The sequence below is a fragment of the Aulonocara sp. 'chitande type north' Nkhata Bay genome, linkage group LG23, assembly GCF_057382095.1.
Source record: "Aulonocara sp. 'chitande type north' Nkhata Bay isolate Kocher_YH1m ecotype deep benthic linkage group LG23, A_spYH_male_GT1.1, whole genome shotgun sequence".
Lineage (NCBI taxonomy): Eukaryota > Metazoa > Chordata > Actinopteri > Cichliformes > Cichlidae > Aulonocara > Aulonocara sp. 'chitande type north' Nkhata Bay.
The window spans coordinates 21007691-21023831 of NC_141365.1; the positions used below are offsets into that span (position 1 = coordinate 21007691).

The window sequence follows — 16141 nt, forward strand, 5'->3', positions numbered from 1 at the left end:
TGTGTTTAATATGTTTATTTCATTCATATTGCAACAATTGCTTTGAGCAAAGCAGTCAGAATTTAAACTGGACCTTTTCTGCTTGTTTTTAATTCTAGGAATCACTGTTCAAAATTATCCTTATTTATCTCACACTGGGACTTGGTGTAGTTCCCAGTTTATCATCTGCGAAACTAAGAAGTAGTTGCTGGGATTGAAAAGTGTAGCCAACACCTACAGTTCCCCTAATGTGCCTGTGAGGCTCTAAAAGTGAGTCAGTCCCAATAAACTCCTATGTTAAAATGTCCAGCTTTATAATTGAAATAAACATGTTTTTAGCCTGTTTAAATTTAACAGAGGCTTAAAGTTTGCATTATTTAATGTGTGACCTCTTTGGCTAACTGCTAATTGCAGGACTTTTATTGCATTATTTAGCACCTATAAGCAGATATCTGTGTATGTACAGCTCTCCCTCTTGTTCCAAATATGGTCACTTCTGGCTTGAAAAAAAGACTATAGTGGTCAAAATGTTGAGGCTTGACAACAAGACTTTCCAAATCAATAGGAAATTAGGTCACGGTGGTTATCTAAACCTTTTTTAACAACCGTCCCACAGAAAAGCTCACATTCTAATAACTGGACAGCTCATGAAAGGCTGGAGAAGTGCAGCAGCTCTTGGCTATGAGCTGTGCTTTGTCTGTATAATGACCTAACGTTAGCTCTGTAACACTGCAATATTATATATACTCTGCAACAGAAAATGCAGAAAAGGTCCCCTTTGATTAATACCGAGTTTACAAAATTACAACTGAAATATTAAAGTGAAAGTGTAACAAAAAATATTGAATTCTTTCCTATTAATGCTGTATCAGTAGACAAATATTAGAGTAGCACCAGGATATCCTAATATTCTGATCCTATCATAATTGCGTAATATTTGGTCCTTCAGGAGCTTTTCTGGTAACAAGGCTAAACGTGGCTTAATGTGTTCTTGAGGTTTTTTGATTGATCATCAGTGGAGCGTCCTACACCTGAACAGACCAGGGGATAAAGGTTCCTGCTTCAGCCAGAGGACACTGCAATAGAAAAACAGCTGGTAAGTTCAAATATAAACAGTTTTAGGTCTCTCAGTTTCTTTTATCCAAATGACCTTTCTGCATATTTTCAATTTCTCCTTTAAAGACATGAAAAAGATTTAACCATCTCACAATGTAAAACCTAAATGTTGTCATTTGTTTCATCCGTTCTTTTTTATACCCACAAAGCTGAAATTCTTTTGATTTTTTTGATTTTTTCTTTGCATGTTTATCTGGATCCTATCTCTTCAAATCTGACAACAGTGCAGTTTGAGTCAGCTGGGCAGAAAAGAAATAAAACTGTTAATCCAGAGCTGTAACAAGACCTGATTCTCACTAAACCTTTTCATGGACAGGATGCCGTCGTCGGCATAAAAGCTAACAATAAAAGCTAATGGAAACTTGAACATCACAAAAAGTATTTTGTTAAAAGTTGGAGTTATGCTGCAATGAGAACATGGACGATGTAGTTACTCTCATTTTTATGTACTGAGTGTAAACTTTTATGCCTGATTTGTCAAGCCAGATCTTTCACAAGATTTTCATACCAGTTTAGTGAAGCGGTCACTGCAGGCATTGCGGATCCTCTCGGCAGAAGCAGGGCTGTCCAATCTAAATGGCCCAGTAATCCCTGACTCTGCCCGTGCAGCACTGATGGCATCTTTGATAGCATAAAAAACTGAAGATGCCAAGAAGAGAGGAGGCTCACCTACAGCCTGGGAAAGGAAAAACAAAAAGTATAAGTCCGTTAGATTCAGGATCATCAGTTTTTAAACTGTCTTGAGCATTACCAGATTTCTTACCTTGGAGGCAAAGATGGCCTTGTCATTAGGAGCATCACGAAGCAACGAGACCGTAAGCTGGGTAGGAATGTCACCGAAGGCAGGGATTTTATAAGAACCAGGACCCCGAGTGAGGAGGACTCCCTGGGGTGAATAATGAAGCTCTTCCAGGGTGAAGAGACCCAGACCCTGCATGAATGCTCCCTCAACCTAAATGTAGACATGAGGAACGAATCAGTACCATAAAAATGTGGTTTTTGTTTCTTTTATTGGTTCATTGATCCATCAGTTGTCTTTATGTATGAATAATACTTGAATATCTCACCTGCCCGATATCTATAGCTGGGTTGAGACTGTTGCCAACATCCATCACTATGGTGGTACTCAAGTTCTGTAAGACAAATACGTCATGAAAATATCTCAAGTCAGAATTTACCAGTAAAATTGAAAAACTGAAAAAGTGAAAAAAAATGTGGTGTTAAACACCTTAATCAGATTGACAGAGGTGATAAAATCAGTCAGAGTTCCTTAAAACGTTTTAAACATTTGATTCAAGAGTTTGAACTCAGATAAATGTAGCTGTACTTGGTGCAGACCTTATGTGATCCGGTCAAACAGTCTATCTCCACCTCTGAACAGGCCACTCCGTAGGAGAAATAGCTGAAGGCTCTGCCTGAGTTTGTTTCAAAGTCATAACCAATATCTGGAGTCCTGATAAGAAAGCGGGAAACAGTGAAACCTTTCATTTTGTTGTAATATGAAGTTAATCAATGATTCATTTGGTGAACTCACTTATAAAAACCATTTGCACTGAGGCTGACTCTGTCAAAGTAAGCTGCTTTCACCTGGTAAACAGACACAAATACACCAAGTACAGTTAAAAGATGAATATTTAATGGGAATAAACCCCCCCCCAAAAAAGTACTATGACAAATTTAGCCCTGTTTACCCAGTCCTCCCACGTTCCATTAGGATTCTTGGCCTTGAATGGCTCAAGACGTTTCAGCAGGATCTCGCAGGCATTCTTCAAGGCAGCACCATTGAGGTCTGAGGATGCAGAGGCAGCGGTTGCACTGGTGTTGGGAACTGTGTTGGTGCTGGTCTCTGATATGTGGATCTTTGAGGAGGGGATACCCAGAACTCTGCTGGCAACCTGAAAACACACAGCGAAGACAGTTCTGAATGCTTCTGAATGGCTGAACAGCTTCTCACTAAATTGCAGTAGTGTAAAAACTGTAAACATCCAATGTGATGTTTGAAATAAATATGTGGATTTTAAATAGATGAGTGGAGTCCTTTACCTGAACCATCTTGGTGTGAAGTCCTTGTCCCATTTCAGTCCCTCCATGAGTCAACAACACTGAGCCATCTGTGTAGATATGAACCAGAGCTCCAGCCTGAAGACAAATCAAAACAACCAATCAAGGCTGCTCACGATAAAAGAATAATAGGAACTGTTTAAACTTAAAATATTTGTTTGTTTGTGTATCAGACCTGGTTTAGGAAAAGTGCAGTGAAGCTGATGCCAAATTTGGTAGGAACAACAGCAATTCCCCGTTTGGTCCATCGGTTCTGTCTGCCCAGAAAACAGAAAATGATCATTTTGAAAAAGTAAGTTTCATGTTTTTATTTCTTTTCTCAAACCTTTTTGCGTCTCATCCCACAAAGTACATTTTTAGAAGTTATGCAGACTGGATAATTATTACCTCTTGCGTTGCTAAAATTGCTTCGAAACTTGTTCTTATCCACTCAAAAGTACTGAAATTTTGGTCTAAATAAATTTCTCTTACCTGTTGTAGAGGTCAATGGCAATTCGACGTTGCTGGTATCCAGAGCGTGACATGCATTCATCCCAGCAGCGGTCTAAGGTGATCTGGTCCAGGACTTGATTAAATGGAGTTGAATCACCTTTCATATACAAGTTCAACCGCCGAACCTACAGGAGGATGGAGACACTGACTGGACTGCCATTCATTAACTAGACTTAGTTGTTTATCCAACTTCAGTTATCCACCAACCTCCTCAGGCGACTTCCCCAGACTCTGAGCCACATCGGTCATCCAGTTCTCTGCCACCATCATACCCTGTGGCCCTCCAAAGCCTCTGAAAGCGGTGTTGGATGGCAGGTTGGTGCGGCACAGGAAACCTCGGCCACGTATATTTGGCACTCTATATGAGTTCTCCATGTGAAACAGAGCTCGCTCCACAATCTTTTTGAATACACAGCTAACTTTAGGGCGTTATCAGCATACCATGTAATTAGATGAATAAGGTCTGTGGTTCATAATAATACTCACTGCCTGAGAGAGATCCATGGAGTTTCCAGCATTACCATAGTACGTCACATCCAGGGCAACAACCCTCCCACTGTTTAAAAACCCAACCTGCAGCAAGAGAAAAGGATCAGTAAAATTACCTTCAAAAATTAAAATTACTGCCATAAGTATCATAGCTGCTGCTACTGCCAACACTGATAGTAGTACTATTCCTCATACCTTATATTTACCATAGAAGGGATGTCTTCCTCCAGTAATTAGCATGTCCTCGTCTCTGTCCAACATACACCTGACAGGCCTCTTCAGTCTGAAGCACAGAAAGCCAGATTCTTACCAATGTTAGATTCTTGAGGTTTTAAAAATTGATGGACTTACTTATTTGCTGCCACAGCAACCACAGTGGATAGCAAAGTGGTCCGCGATTCTTTTCCTCCAAAACCTCCGCCCATCCTCTTCACGCGGACCACCACCCTGTTTGCAGGGACACCCAATGCCATTGCCACCAGAGACTGAATCAGAGACACACTTATAGGTTAATTTATTACATCTTATTTTGTGTGTGTTTTTATGCTATTGTTACCTGTGTTTTGGAGCATTGGAGTTACCTGTGTATGGGTGGGTGCCTGGGTGGAAACAAAGAGCTCCATCTCTCCATCCTCTCCTCGGGGAACAGCCAGAGTAACATTTGTCTCCAAGTAGAAATGCTCCTGACCACCGATGTGCATCTCACCTGACAGACAGCAAATCAAAAATTAATGCCAGCTGGAAAAGTGAGGAGTCACATAGAGTCACAGAGACAGTCCTACCCTCCAGGATGTGGTCAGCATGTTTAAACCCCAACTCCAAATCCCCCTTTTGTATGGTTCTGATTGGCTGATAGAAGGACTGGGTAGCAATAGCCTCCTGTCAATCAAACCAACACAACATTTTATTTTAAGCATAAAAGTCAAAATTTAAATGATATTATTTTATGGTTCTCAGCTGCTAGAAAAACACAAAGTTACAACATTTTACTGGACTTTATGCAATAAAAAAGATAGGTACATATTCTAGAGGTAGATTATATTCTACACAACAGAAAATGCTTTAAAAAGTGAAGCTAGAAATTCTTGAAATACATAGAATAGAATGAAATGGTAAAAATTTAACAATGTTAACTGTAAGTGCAAATTTATTTTATAATGTAAATTTAAGTTACATTTAATTTAATTTTTTCTTTAAATGTAAATTTACATTGAGAAATTAAGATGGTAGCAGATTTATTTTTGTGTCAAATTACATCGACATGTTTAAAATGTTACATCAGCATTCACTCTGGATACATAACCATCAAAGATCATCAATGATTGGTCAATAGCAGCTCAGGTGTGTCAGCTCTCACCTGTATGGTTATGACAGGCTGCCGCTCTTCATACTCGATCCTCACGGCTTTGGCGGCTCTCTGAGCTTGAAGCTGAGTTTTGGCCACCACAGCACCAATGATATGACCCACACAAGTCACCTGCACACAGGACAGACGAGATATCAACCTCAACCCTACAAAGCCTGATGATTGGTTGGAAGAAAACAAACCTCGCCGTCAGCAAGGACAGTCTCATCAAATTTGAGAGATCCGGCGGTGTTACTGCCAGGGATGTCATCAGCAAACAGGAAGCAGACGACACCAGGGCAACGCTCAGCACCTGACGTGTCTATAGACCTGTAACACATAACTGGTTACACATGACATATATCTGTTGGACAGGTGAGTGTAGTACAGGGGTGTTTTCTACAGGTGTCTTACAATATTCGAGCGTGGGCCTTGCTGCTGGTGATGAGTGACAGGTAGAGCTCGTTCTCGTACAGCGGCACGTCATCGCAGTAAACCGCCTCACCTGTTGCCTGCTTCATGGCCGACAGGTGCATTATGGGACGGCCCACCACATCATCCTGGTTCTGCCCCTTTGCCACGGCCTACAAGAGGAGATTCGAAATACATACATGGACAATAAATCTCAATCTGTTACATTTCCAGAGATTATATATGTATAAATATTTACTTTAATTAAACTCTGAAATTTCATAGAAAATTGAAAAATTTGAATATTTTGTAGACATTAATTTAAGAATAACATAAAACACTTTGTTGTACCTGGTAGATCTGAACGCTGGATGGCGTCTCTGGATGGTACACTTCAGTCGCACTCAAACAATCTGAGGTGACCTCGGCCACCTTTAGCCCCTGAGAGATGGACCAATGAGAAGCTGTTAAAAACAATCACATGACAATTGTTGTTTAAATCTGATGATGGGAAACAGACAGACCTGCAGTCGGAGCTTCTGCAGCACTGTCAGGTAGAACTTGTAGAAGAGGCTCAGAGTTAAAGTTCTTCGGTATGTCACCATGCCACCCGGCACAGACGGATCCAGGCTCATCTCCTCAGCCATTGAGTTGCAAGCCTCCTCTAGAAGCTCCTCTCCCCACGGCCTGTACGATACCAAACATTCTTACAGCCTTCTATCCTTCCTTCTTATTTTTCTTCTTTGTTACTTTCCTTTCTTTTCCTTTCCTTTTTTGTTCATCCTGACCTTCGTCCCTTTTTTACTTCCTCCCTTCTTTAATGCTTAATGACTTTCTTTCATTCATCCTATGTGCTTACATCCTTTCATATTTTTCCTTCCTCCCATAATTCCTGCTACCTTCCTTTCTTTCTTCTTAAATCATCACTTCTTTTGATAATTTCTTGATTCCTTCCCTGTATACTTATTTCCATTTTCTTCCATTCCTTCCTTCCTTCCTCCCTTCTCTATTTTTATCTTTCTTTCCTTTGACTCCTTCTTACCTTCCAATCAGTCTGTTTGCCGTCTTCTTAGCCAGTACTGTGGTCGGTGCCATGCCACCAAAACTCAGCCTCAGGTTCTCAACAACATCGGTCCCAGGGGTGAAGGTGACGCTCATCGCTGCTGTGACGATACTGATGTCATCCTCACGGCGAGGGGATTGTTTGTAGGCAGACACAAACTGAGTCTGCAGGTAGAAAACAAAGTCGCTGACTGACAGAACACATGAGGTGGTCACAGGAAATGGTTGGAGGGGTTTAAATGTAACAGGAAGTAATTGCATCAACAAAACTGCTTCGACCTTTTTGCTGTATGGGATATGAATTGAGAGTAGGATCTGCTGAGGTTGCAGAGCTGTCCTCCTGTAACCTGTGAAGAACCCATCATCCATCTGAATCTCACGGCTTCCATCTGAAGGACAGTCAGAGGTCAAAAGCGAGGGTCAACAAGACAAAACACATGGAAGCCACAAGAACAGCTGGTTGTCAATGGTAATTCTTATTCAAACATTTATACAGTTATTATTATGAACACGTAAACTACAGCTTAGAGAAATGTAACCAGGAAACAGCTGAATTTCCTGTGAGCAGCGCCTGGCACATGATAGATGATCAGACACCTGATCACTGTGAGACTGAAGAAAAACCTAAAATCAGGCAGATTCTCAGGCAGGCTCTGAATGAGATTTGTCTGATGTTTTTTCTGGAGGTTTACCTTGAATGGATAGTTTAGTTTGAATTTTTATCAGCACCTTATGTCAACCAGAATAAAAGTGTGTGCTGTTACCTTTGTCCACCAGAGTGAGCTTGCAGCCGGCTGCCATAAAGACCGGGTTCAGGTCCGATATGGGGCTGGCTGTCATGATGTTTCCACCGACAGCCTGAAAAACGCGACACAATCACGTCTTATCACAATGTCACAGAAAACAAGACAGTCTCAACTTTTTATATCACAGTAATGTTTTTATGACGTAAGGTGTTCTTTAAACTTATAGGCATGGTTCAGTAGCTATTGTTGAGCAAAACTCCTTTTTCAAAATCATACTGGATTAAATTTGCTTCTAAATTTACTCTATACCCAGTCATTGAGGGCTTGTGAACAACAAAATAGCTCTGTGTATTTACTGGTATATTTCTACTATGCTACAGTGGGTATTTCCTTGGAAAGGTCCAAATCCAACTGAATGCAAATTGCTCTGTATATTTTGCCACATCCAAGACGAATGAAACTTCCCACTAACTTGGTGTATGTCATAGAAGAAATGTTTTGTCTTACAGGGCATCAACCACAAACCTCTTACTACCTCTCTGTATGTACCCTAAACTCCCCCATGAAACCTGCATATATTGGGATGTTCCCACTCTCTTGCCCCCTAAAGTACTTTCTTGTTTTCACGCACCTCCTGTACTATCATAGAAATTATATAATTGTTTGAAACACTCCATAATCCCCAAAGCTAAACCTTAATTGTCATTGGACCAGAGTATCATTGAAAATGTCAATTAACTTTGAAATTATTGACATTTTCTGCTGTCTCTGTGTATTGATTGGTGATGTTACACTCTCCATTGGCCCCTCATGCCTAGGCACACTGGGTATCTCTTCAAAAAGGTCCATTATAACATAGAACCTAAATTTACCCCACCAGAGTACCCACTTGTGTCTTGGAAAAGGTCTAGTGTCCTAGAATCAAACAACTTTTGTACCAGTCAGTCCAGGTAACTCACCGCTACATTACGAATCTGCACTCCAGCAAACCAGCGCAGCTGCTCCAGGACAGCGAGGAACACCTCAGTCTTATGAGGAGGAAGACTTTCCACTGCCTGCCTCAGCACCACCGCCATGTGGCTGAGAGTGCATGCTGCACCAAACACAATCCCTGAAACAAAGAGATTTTCTCATCACTGCTTCTTCTCCCATCGCTGAGCTACAGCAACCTTTAACCTTTTTGATTTAGAAGACAATCTATGTTCTCTTAACACTTACTCTTCAGTGATAAGAACCAGTTTGCTTTCTTATTTACTTTCCACTTTCTTATTTAATTCATTCATTTGCAATCAGAAGGAAACGTTTATTAGCAGTGGTATCAACGTGAGTTGTACTCACCATCTTCAGCGTGAGTCACTGCGCTCAGTTCAGGAATGAAGGTTGGAGCTAGGATGACTGGGTAAACCATGTTCTTAAACTTAACTTCAACACCTGAAGGCATAAATGAAAGAGTGAATGAGTCAGTAAGTTAGTATTTATCTGAGTAAATGAGTGCTAATTGTGAAATGAAGGAGTGAATGAATGATCTGAGTGAACCAGACTGACCAACTTCGGTGTTTCCCACCACCACACGGGCATCTGGATGTTTCCATTTCAGATTCAGAAACTCATCCAGACTGTCAGGCTGCAGCCATGTCATTCGCTCACCATGGAAACACAGCGAATGTGGCTTCCGATCTTTAGAGAGAGTCTGGGTGGAATAAAGTGGAAGGAGAGGGACAAACACAATGTGCGAAATCAGTTCATTATACATATCAATAGCACAACAAATGACTGGAGGGAAACTGTGGAACTACAGCTCACATGGTGCTTATGGAAATGTAGCTTGATGTGTCACAGCCACCTCTGAAGCTTCACCTGCCTTTGTTTAGTGATCAAATCAGCCAGAGCTCAAGAACTAACTTCCTGTTACACCTGGATGCACCCATCTGTTTCTCAGGATCTTGGCCTCATGTTCAAATCAAATCAAGGTGCTTGTATACTGATAATTTTGTTCTGTTTCCATTATGTCATTTTACATTTACACAGGTGCTTTAGAAGAAAAGACGTCCATATGGAAAATGGTAGATGTTGATGTTTTTTTAGGTTTAACCCATCAATGTCAAGACCTCCTAGCATTTTTTTCAGAAGCTCCTACACCTAGAGTAGGTACTTTGTTTTTTTCCCCAAAATTACCCCAACGTGATTGTGCTTGATTGTGTGCTTGGGTTTGTGTGAATTTACCATGAGTTCAGGAGGAAAGATGACTTCCTGCGTCGGGTCAAAGGGTGCAAATTCTGCAGGGTTAAAAAGAGACGTAGCTTCCTGTGTAAAAACATACACGCAGTTTACATCCAAACACCTTCAACAGGCTGTTCAATAGTTTTTAACAACAAGAATGAAGATCACTTACATTGATTTGCTCCTCTGAACCATTCTGTGCTCCATTCACATTACTCATACAGCAGCCATTTTTCTGCCCCCTCCCTCCACAGCATCCCCCCTCCTGGTGGAAAACACACAAACGGACTGTCATCAACAGAGTAATGGCAAAAATAAACCTTCTCCATGGGTGTCTTCTCACCACAGTGAAAGTCTTGTATCCTTCCAGTATTGGCCTGTATCCAGTGCAACGACACAGATTTCCTGAAAATGTGATAATTTGTGTTGAAACATCAGGTCTGATCACTGCTTCCGTAGTTTCTTTCCCTATTTAATAAACAGCAAAAGTCAGTCTGTCTCTGGCAGGACCTTGGAAAGCCTCCTCCATATCGGCCATCATAGGTGTGGGATTGTTCCTCAGCAGGGCGTACATGGACATGACGATACCTGGCGTGCAGAAACCGCATTGAGAGCCATGAGCCTTTGCAATTCGTTCCTGAATGATGAAAAAAAACTCCCATTAGGGGAAATATTTACAAAAGTAAATACATGTACAAGTATTTACTGCAATTGAAGCCTCAGGAAAAAGCTTTAGGAAAACATTGTAATGGTTCCTCAACAGTTTTCTTCAACGGTAATTCCATTAGGAAGGAAACTAGTTTTAGCTAGCTAGTAGAAAACTGCAAAGTTTCACATTGCTACAGGTCATATTAAAGTCCATTTAAATATTTGCAATAAAAACAATTTAATACCTGAAAAAGTTGCTTCATTAGTAACTTTGTACAAATATACAAATAATTAATTGAGTAAAAATGCTTTGTTAGAAGGAGGTAATGCAGTCATTTTCCAGCTGGTAGGTAAAATTTCTTCCCCCTGGTGGTCAAACATAGACAAATGCCTCTTTAATACAGGTCATTAAGGCAATATGTTACCATGGAAACTTGTTTCTAACATTGTCTCTTAATGTTTTCAACAATTTTGAGATAATAACCTACATTTTTGATTTATGGAATCCATTTTGTTTCAGTTGCAGAAACACAAGTTCCTTATGTTCCTTTGTGTTCAGGTATGTGTTGTTTTTTTGTTGTTTTTTCTAACCTGGACAGGGTGCAACTTCCTCGCCACACTGCCGATTCCCTCCACAGTCGTCACGGCCACCAGGTGCAGGGAGCAGAGAGGGGCCAGGCAGGCGTTGATGGCGTAATGACTGGATGCAGTTAAAGACTGTTCACGTGCTCTCAAATGTTTTATTTAGCAGCTGTGAAATCAGTTTGTTATGGATGGAGCACATGAGTGCAGCTGATTGACAACATACATTTTAAACACACGCAAGTATAAACACACACAGAGTAAGGATACAGCAGCTGCTTAGTGTGTGTTTGGTATCTGGACAGCATTACAGTACAGGCTCCACAGCCGCCCTCAGCACAGCCCAGCTTGGTTCCTGTTAGACCCACTGAACACACACACACACACACACACACACACACACACACACACACACACACACGCGCACACACACACACACACATTTTTACTGTGAAATCACTAAATCACTGGATGTGGTCATGAAGCGTGTCGGAGTACAGTTATGCTCTCAGAGACCGGCTGTAAAACCTGAATCAGCAACTCTGACTGTTACTGAACACGTCACTGAGATGAGATGTTCTCATACGACATGATACTCGACTCATTTTGTCTTTGTGTGGAATATAAACAGATATATACAAGTACGGGCAGGCTACTGCAGCCATAAACAGGTCAAGTTTAAGACTTTAAAAGACATTTTAAAACCACTTTTAAAGAAATTTAAGAACGAACATACAAACGAAATACACAATAAGAGGGAAAATGATGTTCTTCCAAGTATAAGGAGTATAATGTGTTTTGATCCTGGTGTGTACTAAAATTACGCTATTTGGTTTAGACACTGAACTCACTTAGAGTTAGACATTAAAAACTATTCTGTGAGGTTTAGGAAAAGACCAACACAACTATAAATGATTACTTTTAGGCGACGGATTACTGTCAAAAAAGTGCCAAAGATAACCTTGTGTTCAAGAGCATCATCCCATTTTCCTGAGCTTTAGGACACCTTTGACATACATTTGTAAGCATTTTTACAGAGAATAATTGTTGCTTCAAAGCCATCTGCTTGCTAGCAGGGCCTTCTTCATCATCGTCTTCATCCAGGGCCAGGTCAGGCTGAAAGGGCTGAGGAATTTTGTATTTGTATTGATTTGGGATTATGTTATGGTACTATATGATGGAAATCATTTCAGTAAATAATTTGAGACCGATCAAACACAGTTTTCAGTTTTTTTACAAATCTCTAATCACTCTCATAGAACTAAAAATGCTGCTCTGTAATTGGTTCAGGTGCTTCAAAAGGCACTAGAGACCCTTTATTGGGTAATTTGCATCCAGGATAACCTGTTATTCTAAGTGCTATACAAATGAAAAAATAGGTTTTAGTTTGGTTCTAAATAATCTGAAATCTGTTGTTGCTGCTCTCATTGTAACATTTATAGAATAATAATGAACGTAAACTTGTAACCACAGCATTTACAAGAATATTGTTGTAACGGAAAATTGCAGATAGCAGTCTCAGTGAATAGCTGTAATTCAACAAACTGCAAGAAGAAGCTTCCGAACTGTGGATGGAATATTTCTTGGAATTTTTTTTGTAACACCTAAAAAGTGTGATGCTCTGAATCTGTTTAATTTCTCTGGCTTTAGGTGGCTTTAGTCACCAGTGTTGGTCAAGTTACTTGAAAAAAGTAATCAGTAACTAATTACTGATTACTTCCCCAAAAAAGTAATCCCGTTACTTTACTGATTACTTATTTTCAAAAGTAATTAATTACTTAGTTACTTAGTTACTTTTTAAAAACACGATTTACAACCTGAAGAGGTGATAAAGCGATAGATCTTTCAGCCCAATTCTACTTTTTCTACATAATCCATCATACAAAATGTAATCAAATGGAAAAGTCTCTTTTTTTAACTTGTTTCATCAGTTTTAATCTTTTAACTTTATGCATCAAGCAAAAATTTAATTATATGCAACATTCTCTGAGTTGAATAAATTAGTTTAACATTTAAACCTATTTTCTGCACATTCCAGCACATAAAATAAAATATTTTTTTTGTTTACACTCACTCTTTCAAATAGATGCAAGTAAAACACAGCAGAACATAAATAAAGTCAAAGACTCAGCGGTCCTGTTGCTCTATTTTCACCTGTAAAGCAGGACTGCGGTAGGCGGAGGTTTACCCTGGTGCAGGTGTGCAGCGGTCAGTGGAAGGATACGGCAGTGTCTCTGTGAGTTTCCCATTACGTCGTTGCGCTCTCGGAGCTTGCTTGGAAGTTTAGGGTTTTTTTTCGCTGTAAAAAGAAGTTTTCTTCCCACGCACGATGGACGCTAATGTTTTTGTCACTTTTTATGGAATCGAACTCAAAGTAAGGTCAGTACTTCCACGCTGCACACTCATACTCTCTCCCACAATCGATCTGTGATCCATTGTTGATCTGCACACAGCTGTTGTCACTAACGGCGCACTCGCTTACGTCACTGTCGTGAGACATTCTCGCAAAAAATCACAGTTTTAGTAACGCAGCATTCCTACGGGAAAGTAACGGTAATCTAATTACCGTTTTTGCAATAGTAATCCCTTACTTTACTCGTTACTCGGAAAAAGTAATCAGATTACAGTAACGCGTTACAAGTAACGCATTACTGCCCATCTCTGTTAGTCACCTAAAGCCAACATAAAGTGGCTTTAGGTGACTCTTCTGATTTGGTGCTATATAAATAAGATTTAAATAAACTGAACTAAAAATCAAAGTTGGGAATATGTTTTTATATTTATACCCATTAGTAACAAACGGTACACTTGTGGTATACACATCTAATGGTGAACAATACTGCACAATTTTGGTATGATTGCTTTCATTTCCTGTAATTAGCTCCTTTTATTTACTATTATTAAAGGCAATTTAATAGTTCCTGTGAATTCAGTTTCCTCTAGTGGGACACGAAAGATACTGCTGTGCTGTGAGGGCAGTCTGAAACATCAGTCACAGTTTAATATTTCATAAATTATGAAATACAAATGACAGATGAACACTCAGGAAATGAGAGAGGAAAGCTTTCTGGCACAAATCCCAAATGCTGGAAAGTGCTGGACTTTGACTGTTTGATTGCAGAGACAGTCACTGACCTCGCAGCCGCTCATCATGAGAAAAACAATAAACCAAACCAGCACTTAAAAACACCACTGATTTAAACCTCTGTATTCATATTAAAGACATCAACAGCTGCGTTATTGGGTTAGGTTGTTACTTTGGGTTCTTCCCCTTTTTCTTCATGTAGTGTGCGCGAGGCTGAAGGTGGAAACGTGACCAGTGACAGAAAAAGATAAACAGGAACGTCTACACAGTGAAAAAAACAAGGCTGAACTTGAACTTGAAAAAACCACTGACTGAGGACAAAGTCTATCTACCACTACACTATATGTGTTACTCTATAGATTATACTACACACTGTACAGACGTGTGTGTGTTTTTATGTGTGATCATACATTTTCTCCGCAGATATGTCAGCAGGGTCATCTCAGGGTCTGCGTTCTTCTCAACAATCTGCAGCACAAACACAAATCAATCTTTCAGAGTACAGAGAAGCTCAAAAGTTACATTTTAATCAACATGAAAAGACTAAAAATACACAGAAAAATACACCAGGACATATAAATCAGTGTTTTACAGTTAATTATCAACAAGTTATTCAGAAAAGTGATGGCAGCTGAGGTAAACTGAGTGCAGCTCATGTCCTTCCAGTTTAAATTTACAGAAACAAACTAACAGTCAGTTACCAGGAGGACGCTGCAGCTATAAAGTCAAAATAAACTTAATTTACATTAATCAAACATTCTGAATCAGAAATAAAACATTAAATGTTGGTCTAGATTTTAGTAATTAAAAATATACTAAAACTTGCATGGACTCTGGTTTAAGCGTAGTATAACTGACCAATGTAACATTCTGAATATTTTTGAATTAATCCTGTATTTTAATGAATGAATCTTTCATTTTGCTCCCTCTCACAAACATTAAAGCTTTCACTGAGTATCAGCTACACATGCACAGCTTACTATGATTTATTTTACCAGCTTTTTTGTGTTTGTCTCACTTATCAGAAGCAAACTGAATGTTATTATGTGTTTTTAATGCACCGTGTCGCCTGTAAGTCATCAATGTTTTGCTTTCACCAACATTTTGTTCCACATTCTGAAATACTTCAGTTTTTCATCCCAACTTTTTATTCAGCTGAACAAACTTCTGTTTTTTCTAATTACTTTACTAGTTTTTTGCTCATTTGTTCTTTTATTTGTGAAAAAATATAACATTAATAGAATCAATTTACTTGGATTACAATAAAAAAAAAATCAGGAGATTCAGCTGCAATTTGAAGCACAGTCTAAATTCTTACATAATTAAGTGTTCATGGTCTTTGTTATCGTTAAGATGGATTAAGCATGATATAAATGTTACAGAGGCAGACTGAGATCACAGTAAAGTCACTACGAATTAGCTAAAAGATGAATATTTTTACCTTCTTCCCATTAACAAAGAAGATGAGTTCATCAGACCCAGACCGGGTCTTGGTTCCTGTCCGGTCCCCCATGTTGCCGGTCTCCTGTGCCCTCTCCATGGTGCTGGTGTTTCTGGTCTTTAATGATCCGGCCTCGTGGGCTCAGTTATCTGGAGGGAGGCATGTCCTGTCCGGCCCCCCTTCTCCTCCCACAAAAACCTGAAGGTGCGTTCAGGAGCGTAGCAATCCCTCAGATGTTTCGATCGCGCTCAATAATCAAACGTTAAATCATGATCAGTCATGTGCGGATTAACTGATAAAGTCTGAAACTTCTTTCCCCTCACTTAAAAAAATAAAATAAACGTGTGAATGACCTGCAGAACTAACATTGCAGATGTTCCTGTTCTGAACAATTATTCACAGCTATGAGCATACCTGGAGGTCAAAGGTCACAGTCCTGTATAATAGTTGTGTAATAGCTGTAA

General features: G+C 39.7%; 1 protein-coding gene and 1 long non-coding RNA gene across 4 annotated transcripts in view; one reads left to right on the forward strand and one right to left on the reverse strand.

Annotated features, from left to right (window-relative positions):
- On the reverse strand, positions 1–15983 carry xdh (xanthine dehydrogenase). Of its 3 annotated transcripts, XM_086284059.1 has the most exons (35): positions 15678–15983; positions 14647–14704; positions 11422–11518; positions 11161–11269; positions 10432–10558; positions 10265–10326; positions 10094–10186; positions 9925–10005; positions 9247–9391; positions 9040–9132; positions 8661–8812; positions 7720–7813; positions 7235–7344; positions 6936–7120; positions 6418–6580; positions 6245–6334; positions 5897–6066; positions 5686–5812; positions 5495–5614; positions 4920–5016; positions 4719–4843; positions 4489–4622; positions 4333–4420; positions 4135–4221; positions 3856–4047; positions 3628–3773; positions 3332–3413; positions 3139–3234; positions 2787–2990; positions 2630–2682; positions 2434–2548; positions 2163–2228; positions 1859–2047; positions 1604–1771; positions 1–1055 (listed from the first exon to the last, which is right to left on the reverse strand). In XM_086284059.1, the coding sequence occupies exons 1-35, from the start codon at positions 15774–15776 to the stop codon at positions 1005–1007; spliced, it is 4068 nt and encodes a 1355-aa protein (XP_086140185.1). In that variant the 5' UTR covers positions 15777–15983; the 3' UTR covers positions 1–1004. The 3 variants fall into 3 exon arrangements, with proteins under 3 accessions (XP_086140185.1, XP_086140184.1, XP_086140186.1); XM_086284058.1 differs by having other exon boundaries at positions 10094–10326; XM_086284060.1 differs by lacking the exons at positions 10265–10326; positions 10432–10558; positions 11161–11269; ... (1 more) ...; positions 14647–14704; positions 15678–15983 and having other exon boundaries at positions 9925–9977; positions 10094–10153.
- The window catches only part of LOC147301646 (uncharacterized), an 18575-nt gene continuing 15686 nt past the window's right edge, over positions 13253–16141 (forward strand). Inside the window, exon 1 of the long non-coding RNA XR_015127290.1 lies at positions 13253–13530. This is a non-coding gene — a long non-coding RNA (uncharacterized LOC147301646). The remainder of the gene's footprint in view (positions 13531–16141) is intronic.

Bases quoted from the DNA above. Each gene is read 5' to 3' on its own strand.
- xdh (XM_086284058.1), bottom strand. From the start codon at position 15,776: ATGGAGAGGGCACAGGAGACCGGCAACATGGGGGACCGGACAGGAACC. The intron at 4,623-4,718 runs GTAACTCCAATG...TCTCTGATTCAG, and splicing joins AGGCACCCACCCATACACAG to TCTCTGGTGGCAATGGCATT. The intron at 2,048-2,162 runs GTGAGATATTCA...GTCTACATTTAG, and splicing joins CAGCTATAGATATCGGGCAG to GTTGAGGGAGCATTCATGCA.